The 23,575-nt window shown below is 33.4% G+C and overlaps 1 protein-coding gene across 2 annotated transcripts in view; it reads right to left on the reverse strand.

The window, feature by feature from the left end:
• Positions 1 to 2,170: 2,170 nt before the first annotated feature.
• The window catches only part of GKAP1 (G kinase anchoring protein 1), a 76,754-nt gene continuing 55,349 nt past the window's right edge, over positions 2,171 to 23,575 (reverse strand). Inside the window, exons 8-13 of one of the 2 annotated variants that reach the window (XM_044920474.1) lie at positions 22,224 to 22,373; positions 12,579 to 12,680; positions 8,925 to 8,988; positions 5,385 to 5,455; positions 4,777 to 4,854; positions 2,171 to 2,500 (exon numbers count right to left, since the gene is read on the reverse strand). In XM_044920474.1, the coding sequence (XP_044776409.1) occupies positions 2,453 to 2,500; positions 4,777 to 4,854; positions 5,385 to 5,455; positions 8,925 to 8,988; positions 12,579 to 12,680; positions 22,224 to 22,373 (513 nt within the window). In that variant the 3' untranslated portion in view covers positions 2,171 to 2,452. The remainder of the gene's footprint in view (positions 2,501 to 4,776; positions 4,855 to 5,384; positions 5,456 to 8,924; positions 8,989 to 12,578; positions 12,681 to 22,223; positions 22,374 to 23,575) is intronic. The other variant, XM_044920475.1, reaches the window with a different exon arrangement.

A 23,575-nucleotide genomic window follows, 5' to 3' on the forward strand; every position in this document is an offset into this window, starting at 1 on the left:
TAATTTGAAGGAAGAGATTGCATCTTAGTTTTTTTAACCCAGTACTTTCACTAGCTGTTCTCATTTGATATCCAATTTCACACTGTTCAATCATTTATTCAATATTCACTATGAGTCAAGGTCATACAACTAATAATAGAAGTGGGACTTCAACAGAGTTCTAGTTCCTCTGGCTTTACTAATACACAAATACAGAAAATGTAAAAAATCCCACAGATCTCGAAAATATTTGCTGAATTTAATTAACCAGCTATATTGTCATAATCATATTTGAAGTAAGACCTTATTAATGGAGTATGAAATAATTAAAATAAATTGCCTAAGATACCCCTTTAAAATGGTAAGATGCATTTTCTTCTGTACTCCAATAGCAATTTGAATATAACAGTATTATTTATTAGAATATTTTATGAGTATTTCTTTGCATTTCTGTTTTCTTCCAATTGACTGTGGATATATTTGCATCTCTAGTACTTAGCACAACACCTGGCACATGATAAGCTATCAATAACTTCAATGAACATTCAGGAAATGGAAAAGAATCTAAATAATAATATATATTAAAAGAGAATGTCCAAGAAATCAATTTAATAGAAAAGAAACTCCAGGGCCGCCTGGGTGGCTCAGCTGTTAAGCGTCTGCCTTCGGCTTGGGTCATGATCCCAGGGTCCTGCTCAGCAGGAAGCCTGCCTCTCCCTCTCCCACTCCCCCTGCTTGCGCTCTCTCTTGCTGTGTCTGTCAAATAAATAAAATCTTAAAAAAAAAAAAAAGAAACTCCAATTGATCACTGATTGTCTTTTCTCTTTCTTACTAGATAAAGCTTTCCCTGATGAAACTAAAGTATCAGCCTAGAAGTGATAGATTAAGCCATGGAAGTAGATATATCAGTCAAGGAAAAAGAATTCAGGGAGAAAAATAGAGCAATGCATACAGTACTCCAGAGAATACCCACCTCAAAAGAGGATGATCAATGAAGTTTTCTATGTGCTCAGGTGATTTTAAATCAATATATACCAGTAGAAAATGGCATATCTGTTTAGCGTCTACTATGTGCCAGGCACTGTGCTAGAGGTTAGATAATGTACTAAATGGATAATACGCAGGCATCCAAAGCAGATGATACAGTGTGCTTTGATAATTCAGTTCATAAACTACTTGGGTAATTCAGTTATAATTGAAATTATTCAAGTTCTGTCTAGCTTGTTCATATAGGACAACATTAGAAATTTGATTTTGTTCATCAGAGTTGAAAAATATGGCATCATGGAATATGACCATATAAATTTAATGAAATATTTAGGTTCTAACGGCACCTATTCTTAATCAAAGTTAAAATTAGGAAAAAACTATCTAAAAAAAGCTTTACCACTTTATTAAATAATTATTCAGTATCCATTCTGTGCCGCACAAAGGACTAAGTGCTGGGAATATAGGGAAAAATAAGAAGTCACAATTCTTTGCAAGGTTCATGTAACCTCATGGAAGAACCCAGACATAAAAGCAATGATGACATTAAGTATTTTTTTCTTTCAAACACTTACATGAAGTGGAATTTTTCATTTAATGCTGGTTTTAGAGGTCAAGGTCAGTATTTATGTATTCATTTTTGTTGTAGAACCAAAAAACCCTCTGTATTTTAATGAATCATATTTGTATTTCACTGACTACACTAAAAACAAAATCAATCCCATAAACTACTATTTATTTTAGCAATTGATGAAACCCATGAAAAATCTCTCATTCATTCCTCCCCCACTTCAATAGTTTTTCTTTTCTCAGTGTGTCATGCTTCTGTCCACAAGACAGACTGTTCTTTAAAAAGTATTTCAGCACAGATTTTGCTCCTTCTGCCTGGAATGCCTCTCAACAAATTTACAGCAAAGGTATCTACCCTCTAAAAACTATCTCATACAAGTTTTCTCAATTTCCAAACAATATGCTATCACACTAATATGTATGGTAATTACTTTTGCTGTTGTCTTTACACCTCCCCCACTTCTATGTCCCCTAAGCATAAGCTACTTGAGGGTATCCACCATTTTTCACTTATTTTGCAGGTCCTATAGGGTTTAGCATGCAGAAAGTGCTGAGTAAATATTCACTGAACTTAAACAATCCAATTAACTAATAATACTTTCACATTGTTTCTGAAAATTTAAAAAATCAAACATATTAATGGAAGAGTAAATTAATTTTATTGACTGATGAAAAACTAAAGTGATAAGAAGTATGGATAGTAAACAATAATCATTGAGTTCTGCTGGAATTCTATTTTTCTTCTTTTCACTTTAAGCCAAAAGGACATAAAATTATAGACTGTTAGTGAGCTAATCATTTTAAAGTTTCTTCAACAAAAACTGCATAGTTTAGCAGTTGCACAGCATTAAATATATACATTTTTGTAAAACCCTGAAAGTTTTAATTTTTGTGTTGACCTCAAAGGCTAATGGAATCACCTACACTGGTCGGATTCAGAGTTTCTTTTCCCTTTTCTGCCACCCTGTAAAGAAAAATAGGGCAAATTATTTAGGAAGTATCATTTTGGGGGCATTTTCATTTTAAGAATAAATGAGACCAAAGGCATTTTGAGTATGAGGAACAAGCAATTTTTTTGAGTTTGTTGTAAATTTGAATGTGCATACCACTGAATTATTTTTACAAGGTTATTTTTTTACAAATGGTTAAAGCAGGTTGTATGAAGCAGTTACTTCCACTTGAGTTAGTTTAGACTCAGTAAGATCACCAATATTTTATTTTTTAGAGCTCATTTGGACTGTCCCAGGTTTTTAAAAATATGTAATTTTTGATCAATACTAAAATAAACAATTTGCTTCATATAATCAGCAAATTTGCTAATTCAGTTCATTACCTTTTAGAATAATTCAATTTCTAATCCAAGTTAGTCTTGTTCATATTAGACAGCATTAGAAATCTGATTTTGTTCATCAGTGGGTTGAAAAGCAGGTTATACTTTTCATATTGCTCAGTGACATATATGAATCTGTATTTAATTTGCTCCAAATGAAACTCGACCTATGAAATTTTACTTGACCCAAGGAAAGAGGTAGGAGTTTAAAAGAAGTTTTTTACATAACTTTTAACATAACATTTTCTGCCTGACTCTAATTTAAAAAGCAAATACTCATTGTAGAAATACAGAAAGTACCAAGGTACAAAAAAGAAAATTAAAATCATCCTTAACTATTCAATCCCCCATTTTAACCATAAGTAATGGTTTGATGTATTTTCCTTACAATAATTTTATAGTTTTCTCCTCTATTTTTATAAATTATGGCAATGATACCCAAACTTAGTTGATCAATAGAATCACCTAAAGTGGTAATATTTTTCAAATTCTGATGTCTAGACTTTGTCCCGGATCTATTTATTTATAATTACCAGAAGTGGGCTGAACAACCTGTAATTCATAAAGTTCCCAAGTGATTCTTGGTCACTTTCGTGGTCAGCCAAGTTTGGGAACTAGAACTTGTCTGTGGAAGTGCATTTCTTAAACTGGTGGTTCTATCAGGGGCACATGGAATCCAGACCCATTTATTAGTGTTGGCAGCTACTCTTTGTTGCTTTCATCCTTGTTCTGCTCATAACTTCCCTCTTGGTGGTCACATACATTTCTACATCAACCTTTTTTATAAAAAAAAAATCAAGTATAAGAATGCCATTATTCATTCCTGACCAAATAAAAGTTTTGCACAGATTCATTCAGAGAAAAAAAAGTAGAAGAGAGTATATGGGACCCGAGATGTGTAATACCATGTATTAAAAACAAAATTTATTTCCTGTAGCAGGAAAATACAAATACATTTACTAAAAACTTTCCTACAAAGTAGATACCCACTATGCATAAGTACCAGTGTTACACAGCTTAAAACTCTTACCTTGTTTTTCAACAAGATTAAAAACAAAAACAAAACAAAACAAAAAACCCCACACAAAATTCAAGAATCCTTTTTGAAGTCTCCTAGGCAAAGGGAATTCTCCTTCCTAGACTGATGAGAGGTCAAACCTGGGGCTGTTAAAACTTCTATGTTCTCCAGGCCAACAGTGGTGGCTTTCCAACCTTTTCGACTATGACCCCCCACATTAACACATTTTTATATTATGACTTAGACACACATACATACACACAAATATATGTGTGTGTGTGTATATACACATATATACATATACACATATATTGAAACAAAGAACTGATTTTTTTTTTACTGCTTCGTCCAGAAAAAAATGCTGAATGCCAGCTTGTAAATGCAGAAGAAATAATAGAATTAGAAAAAGTCACTATTTTTGCAACCACCAAAATAATAACTGATACAAATATCATCAATGGAAGCTAAAACCACTGGGTAAAAAGAAAAGGATAGTCACACAATCTCAAAGTATCACTTCACATATTTATTAATTATAAAGGGGAAAAGATACCTTTACAATGCAGATATCTAGAAGAAACTGTTGTACCCAAGTGATCAAATTTATATAATAGGACAAATGTCATTATGTACTGTCCCTCAATATGATTCACTGACACATATGCCACATCATGTACCAAGGATTTTACTTTAGTTATTGCTGTATGTACCAATATTTAGGATAACCCTAACATTTTCTAAAGTGTAAATTATACGACCAATAACAACAAAATTATTAATATGTTTGGCAAACAGATTTCGGACTGAATAAAATAGTGCTTTATTTTCACATAGTATCTATTCTAAATGTATTATTTGTGATAAGAACACTTTCAAAATTATAAAAGCATACCTGGTATTTGGCTAGTTCTGCTTGTAATACTTTCACTTTAGATCTTTCTTGTTCTAATGCGGCATGAAGTGAAGTCACCTAAAACCAAACATTCAATTTAAAAAAGGCTGTCTCTTTAGGCAAATACTCTTAATTCTTAACATTTACTCACAATGATGAATTTGATTACTAGATGAACAGACATCAGAGGAGAACCACCTCCTGTCCACCAAGCACACACACAATTTCAGTTAAGCATTTTACTCAGTTATATATTAAAGATGAAGAGGAGAAGCTCACTCTTCTAAGAGAAAATGCAGAGTAAGGATGGGAAGGGGAAAAGTCAAATCCATGAATAGGATAAATTCTATCTGCCCTTTTTATCTCTATATGAGTCTGCATCAAGTAAAATACAACCTTATCTTCCCTTAGTCTTCAGGACATAACTCCCTCAGCACAGTAAACAGAATCTTCATTCATTTACTGTTACATGGTAATAATGGAGCATAATTTGTTTCACTTTATCACAGTGTTGATGGGCTGTATTTTTGTTTAACCAAGTTTCATAATTTAGGACTAAAGAAAAATAGCTTAAGAAAATCAGTCCTGTATATTTCAGTTTTTCTTACCTGTATAGTTAGCTCATTCTTGATACTTTGTGATTCATCAACTTGCAGAAGTATTTCTGCTTTATCTTTCACTGACAAGAAAGGAAAAACAGCAGTATAATCTTTTTAATCACTCAAATACTTGAACAATACTTTAGTGAACCAAGACAGCAGTGCAGTTGGGCAAAGATTAATTGTCCTTATACTGAATGAATGTATTTCTTAGTTCTATATAGCTCTTATTTTTTCACTGGTAAATTCTGATCATTATTACTACAGCAGTTTTTCTTGGAAATTTCACATTTTCTGTGGTGTTAAAATATTAATTGTATAGATATCTTGAAAGAAAATTTTTTTCCACCTATTCTAAAGAGGACAAGGACAGAAACAATTTCTCATAGGGATAAAACAAATATCTTGACTAATCTTAAAGCAAGATTTTAAAAGCAAGGTAGAATGTTTTTGTTTTGTTTTGTTTTGTTAAATTGTCAGGGCGAGCAGTACCGTAAGGCCCACAAAAATGATTTTGATTTGACTGTTCATACCAATAAAGCACCGTCAAGTAAATGTAGCTCATATGATAACTGATTACATACACCTGTGGTCTTTTAGAACTATTCCTTTGTCTAGAGGTTTTCCCTCTTTGGGGAAGCAAGAGATTTATCTACATTTCGGCCCCTAGGTTTCCTAAGCTTTAAAAATCTTCACATGGCTAACAACTTCTTTAACCCATAGTAATGGTTATAATACATGAAAAACTAACTTGTCGACTTTGAAGACAAACTAGGAGAGACTGAAGAGGTAAAACTGTAATAAATTTAGTGAAGGAGGAAAAGATCAAATATATGAGTACTGTTATCACCACAGCTCTACCAATATAACACTGTAATTCAAATTTATCTGTCATAGTTTAATGCAGTGAAGTGAGACACTGCATCAAGAATCAAATCACAGTCTCTCAAGATTCAACTTGGTAACTTTTACATCCCCGCTCCCCAGAATTAGGCATAGTCACTTAGAACTAGTGATTTTTAAGAATTATGTAACATTTCAATTATAGTCAGTTTTCCAATAACATGCTTGTTTTGAAAACACATATTTGTTTCATTGAGATTGCTGTATTATGAAACAACTTGAACATAACATGAATTTTGCATTTGCTTGAGCATAATTTCACAAATACAGAAAACAGCACCCATGCACACACCTCAAATATCAACCAGCTATTTCTGTCCACTGTTAAGAACCACACCAACTTTCCATCCTTCCACTGCTTCATAGTAACACACAATCTGTGGACCCTCTGAGGCCTATTTCCTCAAGCAAACTTAAGGTAGTCTTTCAGGTAAAGTGCCATACTTATTATAGTATTTGTGTTTAACCACTTTAACATGTGTAAAACTGTGTTACTGTTTTTATTAGGCTCCCAACTTTTTTTAAATGTGTCTCTGATGAAGTTTTTTTTTTTGAGTGTTGCACCCTCCTAATCCCATTTCCCCATAAACCTTGTGGTTTTAATTGTGTGCTTTTGCAGAGATTGGTAATTTTTAAGAATATGTGTTGCGTTATAATGGAGCTGACTGTATTCACACTCACATTATAAATGCTAGCATATGTGTGCTCTAACGTACTATATTTTTTATGTAATGGTTCTATATAAAATTCTTCTACTTGGATTTTTTTTAAACTTAAATTCAATTAGCCAACATGTAGTACATCACTAGTTTTTGATGTAGTGTTCAATGAGTAATTTGTTGCGTATAACCCCCAAGTGCTCATCACATTACGTGCCCTCCTTAATGCCCATCACTGTGCTACTTGTTATTTTTTTTAAAGTAATCTCTACACCCAATATGGGGCTTGAACTCATGACCCTGAGATCAAGAGTCGCATGCTTTACCAACTGAGCCAGCCTGGCATCCCTACTTGGATTTTTTTTATAGTATACAGTATGCACCCTGATGTTATTTACTGGTAGCCATTTTAAATGTATTTTTGAGAGAAAGCTTTTATCAGTTAACTTTCTCACTTTTCACAAATGTTTCCCTAAATAGGAATATTACTGTTTTTACATATTTAAAAATCACGCATCCAATGTCCAATGATACCCCTAATTTCTTCAATTAGAAATATAGCTTGTAAACAATTATTTTTTTTCATAATTTTGTTCATTAAATGATCCACATGGAACTCTAACATCCACAGATCTATTAAATGATCCACATGATCCACATGGAACTCTATTACATGCACAGATCTAAATTAATCTCAGAATATTCTTTCCCCATTATTCTTTAACTTCTTCAAATAATGCCTTTCCCCATTATTCTTTAACTTCTATTTCATCATAGTTAAGCTGTATAAGTTAGATTATAAAAAATAGTAAAGTTATCAAACAGTAAGTTTGAATCTATTTCAACACCATATATTCTGTTCAACTGAACATGATTCCTGGTTTTTACTCATATGTTTTGATAACTGTTTTTTAATATAGTTTACAATTTTGATTGGACAATTCCACTCCCAGTATCTTCAATTTTTGGTATCTTGTTTATTCTGATTCAAGGTGAGTTTCACAATTTCTTGAACACTATACAGTACACACAAGAGATCTATTTGGGATATCACCGACACTTATTAATAGGGAAAACTTTATTAAATTTAATTTTGTCTATTCAGAAGATTTTCTCTTATTCAGGTCTTTCTATGTGACTTTTATGATTTATAATTTCCTTTGCATGAGCTTCATATTAAAAAAACGAACACACTTCCTTTTCTGTTATGAATGAAAAATTTTCATAGAACTTTCAAGGTAAATATCACTAGGTATACATAATCAGGAATGCTACTGATGTTGTGGAGGGGCTTCATATAACATCTACTTTACTAATGTAATTATCTCTAATCATTTTTGATTGATTTCCTTGGCTTCCTGCTGGTGAAATATTGCCAAAGTTTAGAGTGGGCCGCAAAAGTATAAAGAGTTGGGGAGGGGCGCCTGGGTGGCTCAGTTGGTTAAGTGTCCAACTCTTGGTTTTGGCTCAGGTCATGATCTCAGAGTTGTGAGATCGAGCCCCATGTTAGGTCTGTGCTCAGCACGGAATCTGCTTGTCCCTCTCCCTCTGCTCTTCCCCCTGCTCATGTGTGCACACACATTTTCTCTCTCTCTCTCTCGTTCTCGCTCTAAAATCAATAAATGAATTAAAAAAAAAAGACTGGGGGGAAGGGGAGAAGGAAAACCTAAAATGATGATAGGCATTCTCCTCTAATAATTGAAAAGAGAATCTTAAGCAAGGTCTATTCTTGGTTTCCTGCTGAATGTAGTCCAATACTTTATAAGAATTGAAATTTCAAGCTTTCTCTTACCTGAATAGTTGGAAACTTGTGTTATACTAAGGTGCTGTAAGAGTAACTTGTAATAATAAAATAATCGGCAACAATTCAATCTGAATCACTCTGGGAAAATTTTTTATTTTATTGAGTTAATCATATATCTTGAAAAATTATCTTCAAATATTTTTTAAGGTTACTCTTAATTCTAAAAACACACAGATCACTTACTTTCACCTTCCTGAAGCATTTTCAATAACTGTGCATTTCTTGCCTTTACTTCTTTATACTTTGCCTAATAGTCAAAGAAAAAAGATTTAATTTAAAGTAAATGGTGTAATTAATGATTTACTCTGAACTTATGGAGCTATGAATTCTAGGCTTGCTGAAAGACAGAAATTACTTTTGAAAGAAGTAGGATGGAGGAAAATGTATTCAGTACTATCTCCTCCTAAATTAATTCCATGGTACAATACTAGAAATTAGTATTATAGGTGGTGGAAAATAAAGAAGAGATAAAACTGGAGAAGATTCAGGATAAGACCAAATTTTCTTGAAGTTCTTTCTCTTTTTTTCCTTAAAACCCTATACAATTCAAAATAATTAGATGAAAACAAAGGAAGATGATTCACAGCTCTAGACCAAAACTGTCCAGTTCTATACTAGAACTTTCTGCATGTGTTCTCTATCTGCCATTGTCCAATATGTGGCTACTAACTACTGAGAGTGCCTAGGTACACACACACAGTAGTTACAGAACTATACAGCACAGTACTATGTCTGCTCATTTAAGGCTTTATTAATCTCTCATTATTTCATTAACTATATGTTGTTAAAGTAACTTCTAGCTGATATGAATTAGTAATTCACTGGAATATCTTTCAATTCTTTTTCAATTTCTTTTTCCAAATGATTTAGCTTCTCATAATACATAGATGACACAATTATACACTTATGAACAAGAGGAAATATGTTCCCACATTAACATCTTTATTCCAAGGAATTTTCTCCCTACAATACCTTATTTAACATATCTTAAACAGACTTAATTATTTATAAATATTTAATATATTAATACATTATAGAAAACAATACATTTAATACATTATGGAAAAACAAAAGATCAGGGAAAGAAAGCAGATCAGTATAAGAAACCTGTAATTTATTCTCTTAACACGTAGGCACAGAAGTACAGAAGTTACTGATTCAAAAATCTGTCTTGTAAAACATTTTTAATGTATTTTAAATCAAGGCAAATAGAGATGAATTTTACTAAACACTCTATCCAGTAAATTGCTGATAATAAACCAGTAATGATATTCAGTGATATTGCAGACAATACCCTGAACAGAAGTAAACACCACAGTAAATATAAAGGAAGCAGAACTTTTGAGAAGCTTAGGAATGAATGAGGGAGGTAAGTCAGATGGACACATAAAAATATGAAGGGGAAAAACATAGTTAGCTACAAGTATATTCACTATGAATATATATCCACTATGAATATGAAACTGTATCTAAGAAATTCTCTCCCAGGGCCTCAATCAATGTTAATATCTTGCCAAACTCTATCTCTGGCTCAAATCTTTTGTCCAAGGTACAGATCAGTGTACAGAGACACCTCTTGCAGCAGCCTTCGGGTCTAAAGTCAGCTCATAAAGCAAGAATCACAAATAAGCAAAATCACCTATGAAAAATCTTTATGTTGCCCATAAAAATAGCATATATAGTTTTGTATATACAACCCTGAATAGGAAATTTATCTATAAAAACAAAATGTGTAACATACTAATGCCATGCAATTTATAAGAGCATAAATGAAATATACAGGACCCTTATTAGTATTTTTAATTTCATGAAAAAGAGAGAACTTAAGTTAACTAAGTTAAACGATACATATATTGTGAGTTCAGCTGCATCCTGAACATCTATGCCTACATCCATAGCCATTTCAAACTTAGCATACACAAAATGGGCTTTTACTAAACACTCTATCCAGTAAATTGCTGATAATAAACCAGTAATGGATATATACAGTCCTCTCTGCCCAAACCTATTCAAAATGTGCTCTTCCTCTCACACTCCATAGCTCTTCATTGTTTTACTACACTGTCTTCACTCCAGGCCTCATGTATGTGTGTGTGTGTGTGTGTGTATATATACACACACACACACACATATATATTTTATATGCATTTTATAAATATATTTATATACATCTTATAATATATTTAGGTCGAGTTTTTCAGTAAGAATTGAAGTATATATATACTTAGCACCAATCCAGTGGTTTTAATTGCAGTTCTTTTTTTTCTGCCCATAATTTATGAAGCTTTGAGTTTATTTATTTAATTCTATTTTTTTCATCGTAAGTGTACTCTTTAATCCCCATCACCTATTTCCCCCATCCTTCCACCCACCTCCCCTCTGGTAACCATCAGTTTGTTCTCTATAGTTAATAATCTGTTTCTTGGTTTGTCTCTCATTTTTCCCCTTTTGTTTTGTTTCTTAAATTCCACATACGAGTGAGATCATATGGTGTTTGTCTTTCTCTAACTGGCTTATTTCACTTAGCATTATATTCTCTAGATCCATCCATGTTCTTGCAAATGGCAAGATTTCATTCTTTTTATAGCTGAATAATATTCCATCACACACACACGCACGCACACACACACACACATGCCACAACTTCTTTATCTTTGTTGTGCCCAACAAAAGAAAAGGAAAATATAAATCACAAAGAAAAAGCTAAGGGAGATGGGTGGATGCAGTCCAAAAAAAAGGTTTTAGCTGGGATGATTCCTAAAGGCATGTGTAAAGGAGAAAGGAAAATATAAGAACCATCAGGGCTGGAACTTGATTTATCATTTTTTTCACTATTACATTATGTGGGGCCCAGAAAAGTACCTGGCACATAATAGGCACTCAATAAATAACTGTTGAGTGAATAAATATTAGTCGAAAAAGAATGACACTTGAGATGAATAAGAGATTTTTTGAAAAGCCTAAGGAATCCTTGCAAGTAAAAGAGTAACATGTAGCTCTTGGCTTAAAAAAAATTGTATAAATAACAAGTGTTGACGAGGATGTGGAGAAACTGGATCCTTTGTACACTGATCATGGGAATGTAAAATGGTGCAGGTGCTATGAAAAACAATCTGGCAGTTTCTCCAGAAGTTAAACATAGAATTACTATAGGATCCAGCAATTCCACTTTTAGGTATATACCCAAAAGAACTGAAAGTAGGGACTCAGATACTTGTACACTAATGTTCATGGCAGCATTGTTCACAATAGCGAAATGGTGGAAACAATGCAAGTGTCCATAAACAGAATAAACAAAATGCAGTGTATATATATACACAATGGACTATTATTCAGCCATAAAAAGAATGAAATTCTGATACATGCAAAAACATGGATGAAACTTGAAAACATTACGCTAAGTGAATTAAGCTAGACACACAAAGACAAATATGATTCCACTTATATGAAGTATCTAGAATAAAGCAAATTCATTGGGATTAGAGGTTATTAGAGGGCTGCAAGAAAAGGGAAATGGGAAGTTATTTAATGGGTACAGAATTTGGGATGATGAAAAAGTTCTGGAAATAGATAGTGTTGATAACTACACAACACTGTGAAGATAATTAATGCCAATAAATTATATACTTAAAAATGGTTAAAATGGCAAATTTAATGTTATATATATTTTCACATGATTAAAAATCATATTGTCATTCAGATTTTATATCATTAAATGAGTTTAAAAACCTAAACAGCAGAAATATTATTTTGAATTAATCAAATATTATATATATTAACATAAAAGAAAACCAGAAAAGTGCAATTTTATAGAATTAGCAGTAAATAATTACAAACCTCCCATTGAGTGATCACATTTTTCAGCTTCTGGATTTCAGCATCTTTCCTTTCAAGTTCCAACTTTAGTCTTTCAATTCTTCCATCTTTCAGAACTACTTCCTGTGGGAGAAAAACACTATTTTAGAACTAAGATAGTTCTGGGGTGCCTGGCTGGCTCAGTCAGTAGACCATGTGACTCTTGATCTCAGGGTTTTGAGCTCATTGAGCCTCACTTTGGGTATAGAGATTACTTAAAAATAAAATCTTAAAAAAAAAAAAAGGAAAGAAAAAACTAAGATAGGCTTACCGATTCTGGTTTGCAATATTCCTTTGTGAAAAGTTTAACAGGAAAAAAAATCCCGATTTTCCTGATTTCAATTCATTTTCTAAAGCAACCTTAAACTGCTGACTACATTTCTACTTCTACTCAAATATATAATTGTAATTATTACAGTGAAAGCAAATAAGATATTTATGATTAATCTCAAGCTACAAACATCCAGAATAATATCAGAGCTTTGAAATATTTCTATACTGGAATAAGCATATTAAAAGTGCTCTGCTACAAGTTGTTATTAGTCTATCTTTAAAACCCAAAAGAATTTAAAACTTATGAGAAATAATAAATAGTAATGAATTTTTATAATTATTTTATAATTTATAATTATTTTATAACTATACAAAATAAATAAATAACAAAGAACAAAAGCCCAAAATTAAGAACTTTTCTCTATATCAGCAATTAGCAGGTAGAAAATGTAACTAGAAAAACCATTTCCCCCAGTAGCTATAAAAAAACCCCTAAAAATAAAATTCAGAAATGTTTAGGATCTATAAAGAAAACTGTAAAATATTGAAAAGGACATGGAACAAAGTATGTTTGTAGATGGGAAAAATAAATATTACTTTGTAAATTCAATAAAATTTCAACTGAAATTCCAGTCAAAACTTCATCTGGGAAACAAAAAGTTAATGCAATGAATGCAATGAATGCAATGAAGAAGAATTTGCCTACCAAATAACTGTACACCACACAGCAAAAATAACAATAGTGTGGTCAGGGCACCTGGGTTGACAGAACAGTGTACCAGAAAAGAAAGTCCAGAAAGATATTTAAGATATAAGAATTTACAGTAATATAATTATGGTATTTTAAAGAAGTGAGAAAAGGCTGAATTACAAAATAAATGTAGGTTACAGGATAAGTGGCTAACTGGGGAAAAAAATCAAGTTAAATAAATCCCTGCCATCTTGCACCACATACCCAGACAAATTTAAATGTAAAAAAATCATCCCAAAGTCAAATAAGAGTATAAATTCGTTCTATTTATCTAATGAGTGATGTGGCAACATGAACTAACTCTAAAGGTTCTCTCTGAGCACCTAACTACTAGGTGCTGCATGGACTATGGTGAAGAGAGCTGAAACGACTCTCGCTCTCATGGGACTTTTCTGGGAGAGGAGGCAGATACAAACATAAATGCTGCAATTAGAAAGCGAGGTTTAAGCTATGAAGAAAAAAAGCATAATGCTATGAAGGAAATAATGTGGATTATTCCCTTGTGGATTCGGGAAGCTCTCTCTGAGGTAGTGACACTTAAGATGAACTTTGAGTGATGGGAAGGAACTGGCTAAGCAAAAAGTGGAGATAAGAGATTTCCAAGTAAAAAGAACAGTATGTTTAAAGGCCCCAAGGCAGGAAGGAGCGAGCCTAGAGAATGTGAAGGAAAAAGAGGCCAGTATGGTTGGAGTTTAGTGAGGGGGTAGATAGTATAAGACAAGAGGCGTGATCTTGGAGGGCCTTGTTGAAGCAGTGAAGGAATTTGAGCAGGACTATCAGCTTTCTACTCATGTTACATTTATGTTTTTAAGGGATCACTTTGGCTGCTGTGGAAAATGCATTAGACTTCCTAAAAGAGGTGGAAAAACCCTTTAATTGCTACTGCAAGCCCAAGTCAGTGATGATCATGCCTGAGATTAGAAGCAGTTTAGATGGAGAGAAGTGTACCATATGAGAAATTATTTGGGAGCAGAATCTACAGTATTTTATTAGCAGTTGAATGTGGCAGGTGAGGATGATGAGCACTTCAAGATTCTAGTTTAAGGAATAAGGGGGGTGGATCCAGATTAGAAACATATATAATATTAGGCCCAAGAATTTCACTTCTAGGAATTTACCTTAAATAGAGAAGTGAGGTGGGGGGATATCTCCACTGCAGATCTATTACAAAAAACTAGATATCAATTTAAATGCCCAACAATAGGATATAGGCTAAATATACGGCAAATTTATAAAACTGAAAACTGTGAAATCACTAAAAATGATACAGAACCATAAAATATATTCACATGGTCTCAATCTCACTATATGCAAAGAAAAAATTCTGGAAGGACATACACTAAAAATTTACTAACTCTTAGGAGATTTATTTTTGTAAGATTATGGAAATTTCACCTTATTGTTTAAAAATTTCCTTTTATAAAAATTATTTTATACTGAGTATAGAATCATTGAATAATATAAAATACTATTCTAATTTTGAAAAAATGGAAACACTTAAGCATTAAAATAAAATCTAGATGAATAAGAATATCTATCATCTTTGAGTAGGAGAGCCCTTCTGAACATAATACCAAACAGAGGAAACTAAAAGGAAAAGACTGATTACATTTAACTTGATGAAAAAATCTCCAAAAATACTAAAACAAAATCAAAAGATAATGAGACCCTTATGGTTTTCCTCCCTCTCTGTTTTTATCTTATTTTATTTAAACTGGAAAAAATAGTCATAACTATATGAAAGGCATATAACCAATAAACATGAGAAAGTATACAATCTCAGTATTAAACAAAGAAATGTTATATCAAACTGGTACATTTAAAATATTTTTTTCTCAGTGTGGGGTAACTAAAAGCAATTTAGTTATTAAAAAACTCAATTATTTAATGTATAAGAATTATTACTTAATAACCCAAAATGCTCACATCTTTAACTAAAAAGTGGTCCATTTAACAGTTTCTACATTATAAGAGGGGAAAAAAAATACATATCCAAAGAAAAGTAGAACCAAAACAATCAATAGTTTTCTCCAGGTGAATAAAATTAAGGTCATTTTTTCCCACTACATCTACAAACTGGGGATAATATCTACCAACTTCATAGTTAACTGTGCAAATTAAATGAAATAACCATTTTAAGTACTTAATATAGTATCTGGCAAATATATAGTAAAGCCCTCAAATATTAATTTTTGCCATTATCATTTCTCCACTTATCAGTAGTTTTCAAATTTCTTTAACAAAGATGACTTTTTGGGATGCCTGGGTGGCTCAGTCGGTTAAGTGTCTGCTTTCAGTTCAGGTCACGATCCCAGGGTCGCATCGGGCTCCCTGCTCAGCGGGGAGCCTGCTTCTCCCTGTGCCTGCCACTCCCCCTACTTGTGCTCTCTCTGACAAATAAATAAAATCTTTTTTAAAAAAAAAAAAGATGACTAAAAAGGGGTGCCTGGGTGGTTCAGTTGGTTAAGCATCCGACTTTGGATTTCGGCTCAGGTCATGATCTCAGGGCCCTGGGATCGAGCCCCGGGACAGGCTCTGCGGGCAGTGGGGAGTCTGCTGGAGATTTTCTCTTTCCCTCTCCTTCTTTCCCTCCCCACCACTCACATACTCTCGCTCTCTAAAATAAATAAATCTTTAAAAAAAGACAACAAAGATCACTTTTTAAAAACAGAAAACCATAGTTTTAATGTGCATTCATTTTTATAAAGCCCTATATTTCAATTAATAAATTGAAAAAATATCTTCTAAGTAGAAAATATTATATACTAAAATGAGGATACAAGAATGTACAAGATAAAGTCCATGACCACAAAGGATTTGTAATCTGTTAAGAATGATAATAAAAACGTGCATGAAATGTGCCATGAGAAAAACAAAATGCTGTGGGGTTAAAAAAGGAAGGAAAGATCACATCCAGATCTTCTGTGTTTGGTGTTTGGGCTTGGGCAGTGAGAGAAAGCTTCAGGGAGAAGATGACAAGTGACATGAACCTTGAGCAAAGATGGGGGAGATCGAGCATTCTGTGATAGGTGTGCTTTACTCTAGCCAGGAGAAAATCTGGGAAAAAATATGGCTAAAGTTAATTAGGTTGAAACTACACAAGAGAACAATGCTTTTATACTTACTTGACAGTGATCCACATTAAGGAATGTTTTAGATCATGACCCAGAATACACACGTCAGTGTATGTATATGTACTTATGTGTGTATGCTGTGTATGTGTACATATACACAGAAACAAATTTTATAAAATATGAATAGATAGATGTCATATACTCGACATTTTTCTTTTCTTTTTTTCTATTATCTATTGTATTTTTCTACTACCTATCTATAAACCTACTAAATTGATTTCTGGACTGGTTAAATGAGGTAGAACTCTCAGTTTGAAAAGCAGAGCCTGAGGACCTTACGTATCAGGTCAAGGATATTGTACTTGATTCAATGGACATTGAGGTTTAAGGACTTGGTGTGGCATGACGGAAGTCATGCTTTTTTATTTATTTATTTTTTATTTTTTTATTTTATCTTATTTTTTTAAAGATATTATTTATTTATTTGAGAGAGAGACTGAGAGAGAGAGCACATGAGAGGGGGGAGGGTCGGGAGGGTCAGAGGGAGAAGCAGACTCCCTGCCAAGCAGGGAGCCTGATGCGGGACTCGATCCAGGGACTCCAGGATCATGACCTGAGCCGAAGGCAGTTGCTTAACCAACTGAGCCACCCAGGTGCCCAACGGAAGTCATGCTTTTTTAAAAGTCATTTGGTAGCAGTGTATAAGGGAAATTACTCCTAGCATTAGAAGGCAGGAGGCAAAACGAGTTGTTAAAAATTACTGAAATAATACCAGTAAGAGATAATGAGGACCTAAATTAGAAAAGTGCTCGTGAAAATGGAAGAGAACAGAGATTTGAAAAATATTTCAATTAAAAACTCCCAGACCTTGAAAAACAGAAAAGTGAAAAAGGAAGTTTGGAGTCTGGATATCTGGATAAAATGACAGAACCAAAAACAGAAATCATGGAAGTCAAGCAACCTGCTTGGTTTGGAGTAAATGATGGGCATGAGTTTGGGCATAGTGAGAATAGGTATCAACAGAGCAAAAGAGCAAGATATACAAAGGCAATTAATAAAACAGAGCTGTGAAGTCCATAAGATCAGCAGTGGATGATCTACCCAATGCTGGTGAAGTTGTGGGCAATTTAGTAAGCTCATACCCTGCTTCTAGGAAGACAATGTTGATACTAAGATGTTTACATCCTTTGATTCAATTACTATCTTTTAAGAATTTTTTCAAGGAGCACCTGGGTGGCTGAGTCAGTTAAGTGTCCGACACTTGATTTTGGCTCAGATCATGATCCTGGGTCGTGGGATTGAGCCCCTTGTCAGGCTCTGCACTCAGCAAGGAGTTTGCTACACTTGTGTGTACTCTCTCTCTCTCCCCCTCCTCAAATAAATAAACAAATCTTTAAAAATATTTTATTTCAAGAAGGGGCGCCTGGCTGGCTCAGTCGGTGGAGCATGTAACTCCTGATCTCAGGGTTATGGGTTCAAGCCCTATGTTGGGTAGAGATCACTTAAAAAAATAAAATCTTAAAAAAAAAAAAAAGAATTTGTTTCAAGAAAATATTTCATAAAAAAATTAAACATAGGAAGATGTTCAATGAATATCAAGTGACCATTCCAAACAACCTAAATATTCGACAATAGGGCAATGAATAACCAAGTGAATTACACTGTACTGATCTGACAATATAATGCATGGTTTACAAAGGGGCTACAAAACTATATAACTTATTGTTACAATTATTTTTAAAATACTAATGCATGTGTCATTTTCCTAGAAAAGTGGTATTCAAAAATGAAACCACATGTAAAGAATGGGTGAATTAGGGTTGATTTATTTTTCACCTTTAAAAATTCCTGAGTATATTAATGTACAGTAAAAGAGGATTTAACCATGGCAAAAAGAGCTTTCTTTCTTTGAGAAAGGAGTACAATGGAGAGAGGAAGGAGATAAAGAGAGAGAGAAGTATTTTTCTAAATGGTCTCAATCTTTTTCTTTTCCCTATTACACTCTACACTATGAGAAAATCCTAATTTTTTAATTATGAAAAATTTTGCATATGCAATAGAAATATATAATGACACACATAAGGTAAAAATAACCCAATAGGTAGATTAATAATTTGAACATTACCAAAATTTTGGCATTCCCCCATGTGCCCCTTCCCAATCATATCTCTTTCCCTTCCCACCTGAGGATATCCCATTTTATGAATTTTGTATTGTCATTCTCTTCCTTTGTTAGTCTTTTACTGCATATACATGTATCACTAAATAATACATTAAACTTATTCTTTTTGAAATACATATAAATGGCATCAAACTATTATTTGGTGACTTGCTTTTTTCATCAACATTATGTTTTTGACATCCATTCATGTTGCTATGTATACTGTAGCTCATTCGTTTCTCCTGTAGATTTTGTTATTATGAACAACTGAGTTTTGAACATTCTTCTTGAACATGTGTCCAGGGTTTAATCTAGGGCAGAATTCTAGAACATATGGTCTGCTTATCATCTTCAACTTGAAAAGTTAATACTGGTTGCTAGGGTCTGGGGGAAAGGGGAACAAGGGAGAGGCTGGTAAAATGGTCCTAACTTTCAGCTATAAGATGAATAAGGTCGGAGAATCTAATGTATACCATGGTGACTATAGTTGATAATACTGCATTGCATAATTGGTGTTTTAAGAGGCTAGAACTCAAATGCTCTAAAAAAAAAAAAAGATAAATATGTGAGATGGTAAATGTGTTAATTAACTAGATGGGAGGAAACATTTCACAATGTTTATGTATATCAAATCATCATGACATGCATTTTATTTATTTTTTATGATGTGCATTTTAAAGCTGAAAAAAATACTGTTGCATCTTTACCACAAAAATAAATAAAAAGTTAATACCAAACAGTTTTCCAAAATGGTTATATCGATTTACACTATACCACTAGCAGTATGCTATTGTTGTTCTATACCCTTAATAATATTGAGAACTGTCTAATTCCTAACACTAGTCTTCAACTTCATTCATAGGTACTGCAGTGAAATTATCATCACATAAAACTTGGTCCTCTGCTCAAAAACCTTCAGAAATTCTTTACTGTCTACTGACTAAACCATAATCCAGGCCTTTAAATCCTCCACAATCTTTTCCAACCTAACTTACCAAACTTATACTATACTCCTCAAAGGTCCTTCTGTTTTAATTATGCTTGTTTATACTTCACCGCCTCCATACTTACGGCATTCTAGTTTCTCCTCCCTCACCTGTGCATATTCATATTCTACTGTTCTTTATATTCCAATTCAAAAGCCATTTTCTCCTTAGAAAGCCATCTCTGATCTCCATTCCTGTGAATGGTAATGGTAATGGCACTTTACCAAGTGCCATGGTAATGGCACTTTACCAATATATCCTTTTTGGGACACGCCATTTTCTACCTTGTACAAAAATAATTATATATTGAGTACCTTGCACAACATACGCTGATAAAAATTTTAAATCTTAACTGCTAATTAATTGCAACTCCTAATAACAGTACATAAGAGGCAGGTAATTTCATCCCAATGTAGCTTATCAGCTTACATAAGCTGTATTTTGTGTTATTAGGTTTGGCTGACTTCAAAGACACTTGTTCTATACTGCACTGTTGCTTTGGTCTTACTAGATCATTAACATACTTAATCATTTAACTGAACTTTTATATGCCAAAATTTGTTCTACGAAGGGTCTGAGACACCTATTTACTGAAATACACGAATATAATTCTTTCTATCCAAAAATGATCTGAGATGGCTTAAAAAAAAAAAAGATATGGACCACAAAGGGGAGAATCATAGTCAACGAAAGAAGAGGAAGCACATATGTTAACATGGTCGCATGGACTATACAAAAAGTTAAGGCAAGACTTGAAAACATTAAATTTAATTCAATGTTAGAAAGGAAGAAGCTCACAAGTACTTTTTGTACAGGCAAGGATTTCCTGCCACTAAGTTGAAAATAGATTTCCATGTGGAATTATGTTAGTGTTATTTATAAACCCATCATACTGCTGCATTAGAATAAAAATGGTCTGACTTCTTTTGTGTCCTATATAACACAACATAGTAGGTGTTTAATTTGTTGAGTGACTGAATTTACCAATCTTAATGAAACAAAGAGGTAATATCCACAGAAGAATAAAAGGATGGGAAACGGGCTTTTAGATTTTGGAACAGCCACTGTAGGAATCTGTCAAAGTCAAATTGTACTGAATTGCTGAATCGTTACACTGTATACCTGAAACTAATGTAACGCTGTATGTTTATTATAGTTTAATTTAAAAAAAAAAAAGGAGAGAGAGAGATGAACCAAAGGACTGTTATGTAGAAATGAAGATCTGGCAAAAGTTACATTGCACTGATTTTCAGAACAGAACATTAGCATTGTCTTAAAATATGTATATATTTTCCAGCAACACCTGGCAGCCCAGGAATTAAATCAGAATAGAGAAAGTAGGCAATACTGTGAAAGTCAGTGCTGTGCACCTACAAGGGAAGAAGAGAAAATCAAGGAGGTAAAGGGAAAGCATTTGTGGGAACACTACTGAAATTACTTACTACAAATTTCAGACGGAGAACAATTATTGATGGGTTAGAGGTCAATATAAGGTAAAGACCGGGTGAAAGTTTAAGAATAAGTTAGACCAAAAAAAAAAAAAGAAAGAAAGGAGTAAATAAAACAGAAGACTAGCAGTTGTGGTGAGAAAAATAAATGCAGACTTACAGGTCTCTATATGATGAGATCTTTTCTTTCTTTTTTATTTTTTGAGTAATATGTGTGAATACCATTCTTAGCTTGTGGGCAATAGTTTGCAACCCCTGGTCTACAGGTTAAAATTCCAACTTCTTGGTTCCTCTTAAAAAGACCTTCATAATCTAAACCCAAGCTATTTCCCTGGCCCTGTTACCCCAGCCTCACACACTCTGTGCATCTCAGTGCAAAACCTTCTATTTCCTGAATATTCAGTCTAAGGCTTGTGCAGCTCTGGGCCTCTGCTCTTACACTTCCCATAGGGCCCCTCCATTTCTCTGCTTACGGTTTATTCATCATTCAACATCCATCCCAAATGTCAATTCCTCAGACACCTTTCACAATTCACCCAAGGAGGGAGCTAGCACCTTCTCTATTCAAAACCTCATTTGTATTGTTCATCTCTCTCAAGCCTTCGTCATGCTGAATGATATTCTATAGGTCTGCCTCCTCTTATCCCCACTGCTCTGAGTACCAAAGTGAAGGACAGTCTCACCCATCTCGGTATTCCCACTCCCCTATACTGGTGACTAACAGTACCTAGCACACAGCACACACTCAATAAATATTCAATGAATGGAGTACCTCATACTTGCTAATATAAGTATCTATGCCTGATAATGACTAAGATATCCTAAAACTGTAGTGTCATATCATAATTGGATTCCACTGTTTAAGTTTTTTTAAAAAAGGAAAACTGCATTTTAATTTCACTGTGATTTTAAGAGAATTTTCTATTTTACATGCCTGGTTGTGTTCATGAGCTGCGCAATTATCTGTTCCATTATATTCTGTAAGCTGTTCTCTTCTTTTTTCTCTAATAAGAATTTTATGAACATCATCTTCCAGTCTATTGAAGAATCCTCCATCATGTGATAAAGTCTGAGAACTCAATTCCTGTCAAAAATGAATTACGATTTACTATCATTCAACACAAAAGTGTATGCATTTAATAAACCTAGTCAGCCACCAGAAAGCTGGAGAATGAAAGAAAAATGGTAACTAAGAGACAATCAACCATGTGATTCTTCTGTATCTCCAGAAGATAAACAGTAGAGACACATTCTTAGAAGTCCTTTTCTTGATTTTTTTTTTTTTTTTGAGTTGGGTACTGCTTGATTTAAAAAAAAAAAATTTATCCATATACCATATAAGTCACCCATTTAATATGCACATTTCCATGGTTTTTAATATATACAGAGTTGTGTAACCATACTACAATCAATTTAATAAGTTTCATCACCCCCAAAACAAACCCTGCACTTTTAGCAGTCATTCTCCATTTCTTCCTAATACCTCCCCTCTCAGTTTCCCCTGCACAACACTAATCTACATTCTGTCTGTATAGATCTGCCTTTTCTGGATATCTGATATAAATGAAGTCATATAATATGTGGTATTTTGTGACTGGCTTCTTTCACTTAGCACAATGCTTTCAAAGTTCACCTATATTATAGCATGTATCAGTACTTCATTTCTGATTACCAAATAGTATCTCACTGATGGATACATGATATTTTATTTCTCCGTTCATTGGTTGATGGACATTTGGGTGGTTTCTACTTTTGGGCTATTATGAATAATGCTACTATAAACATTCAAGAACAAGTTTTTGTGTGGCTATGTTTTCAATTCTCTTGGGTATATATCTATAAGTAGAACTGCTGGAACATATGATAACTCTATGTTTAATTTTTTGAGGAATTGCCAGATAGTTTTCCAAAGTGGCTGCACCGTTTTACAATCCCATCAGTAGCATATGAGGGTTCTAATTTCTTCACATGCTCACCAACACTTGCCATTATCTGTCTTTATTCATCATAGCCACCTAAGTGAGTGTGAAGTGGTATCTCACTATGGCTTTCAGCTGCATTTCCCTCATGGTTAATGGTGCTAAGCATCTTTACATGTGCTTATTGGATATTTTTTTATCTTTTTGGAAAAATGTCTACTGAGATCCTTGGCCCACTTTTTAACTGGATTGTTTTCTACTTTTGAGTTGTAAGAATTCTTTTTTTTTTTTTAAGATTTTATTTATTTATTTGAGACAGAGAATGAGAGAGAGAGAGCACATGAGAGGGGGGAGGGTCATGGGAGAA

Source organism: Neomonachus schauinslandi, chromosome 13, assembly GCF_002201575.2.
Source record: "Neomonachus schauinslandi chromosome 13, ASM220157v2, whole genome shotgun sequence".
NCBI classification, from domain to species: Eukaryota; Metazoa; Chordata; class Mammalia; order Carnivora; family Phocidae; genus Neomonachus; species Neomonachus schauinslandi.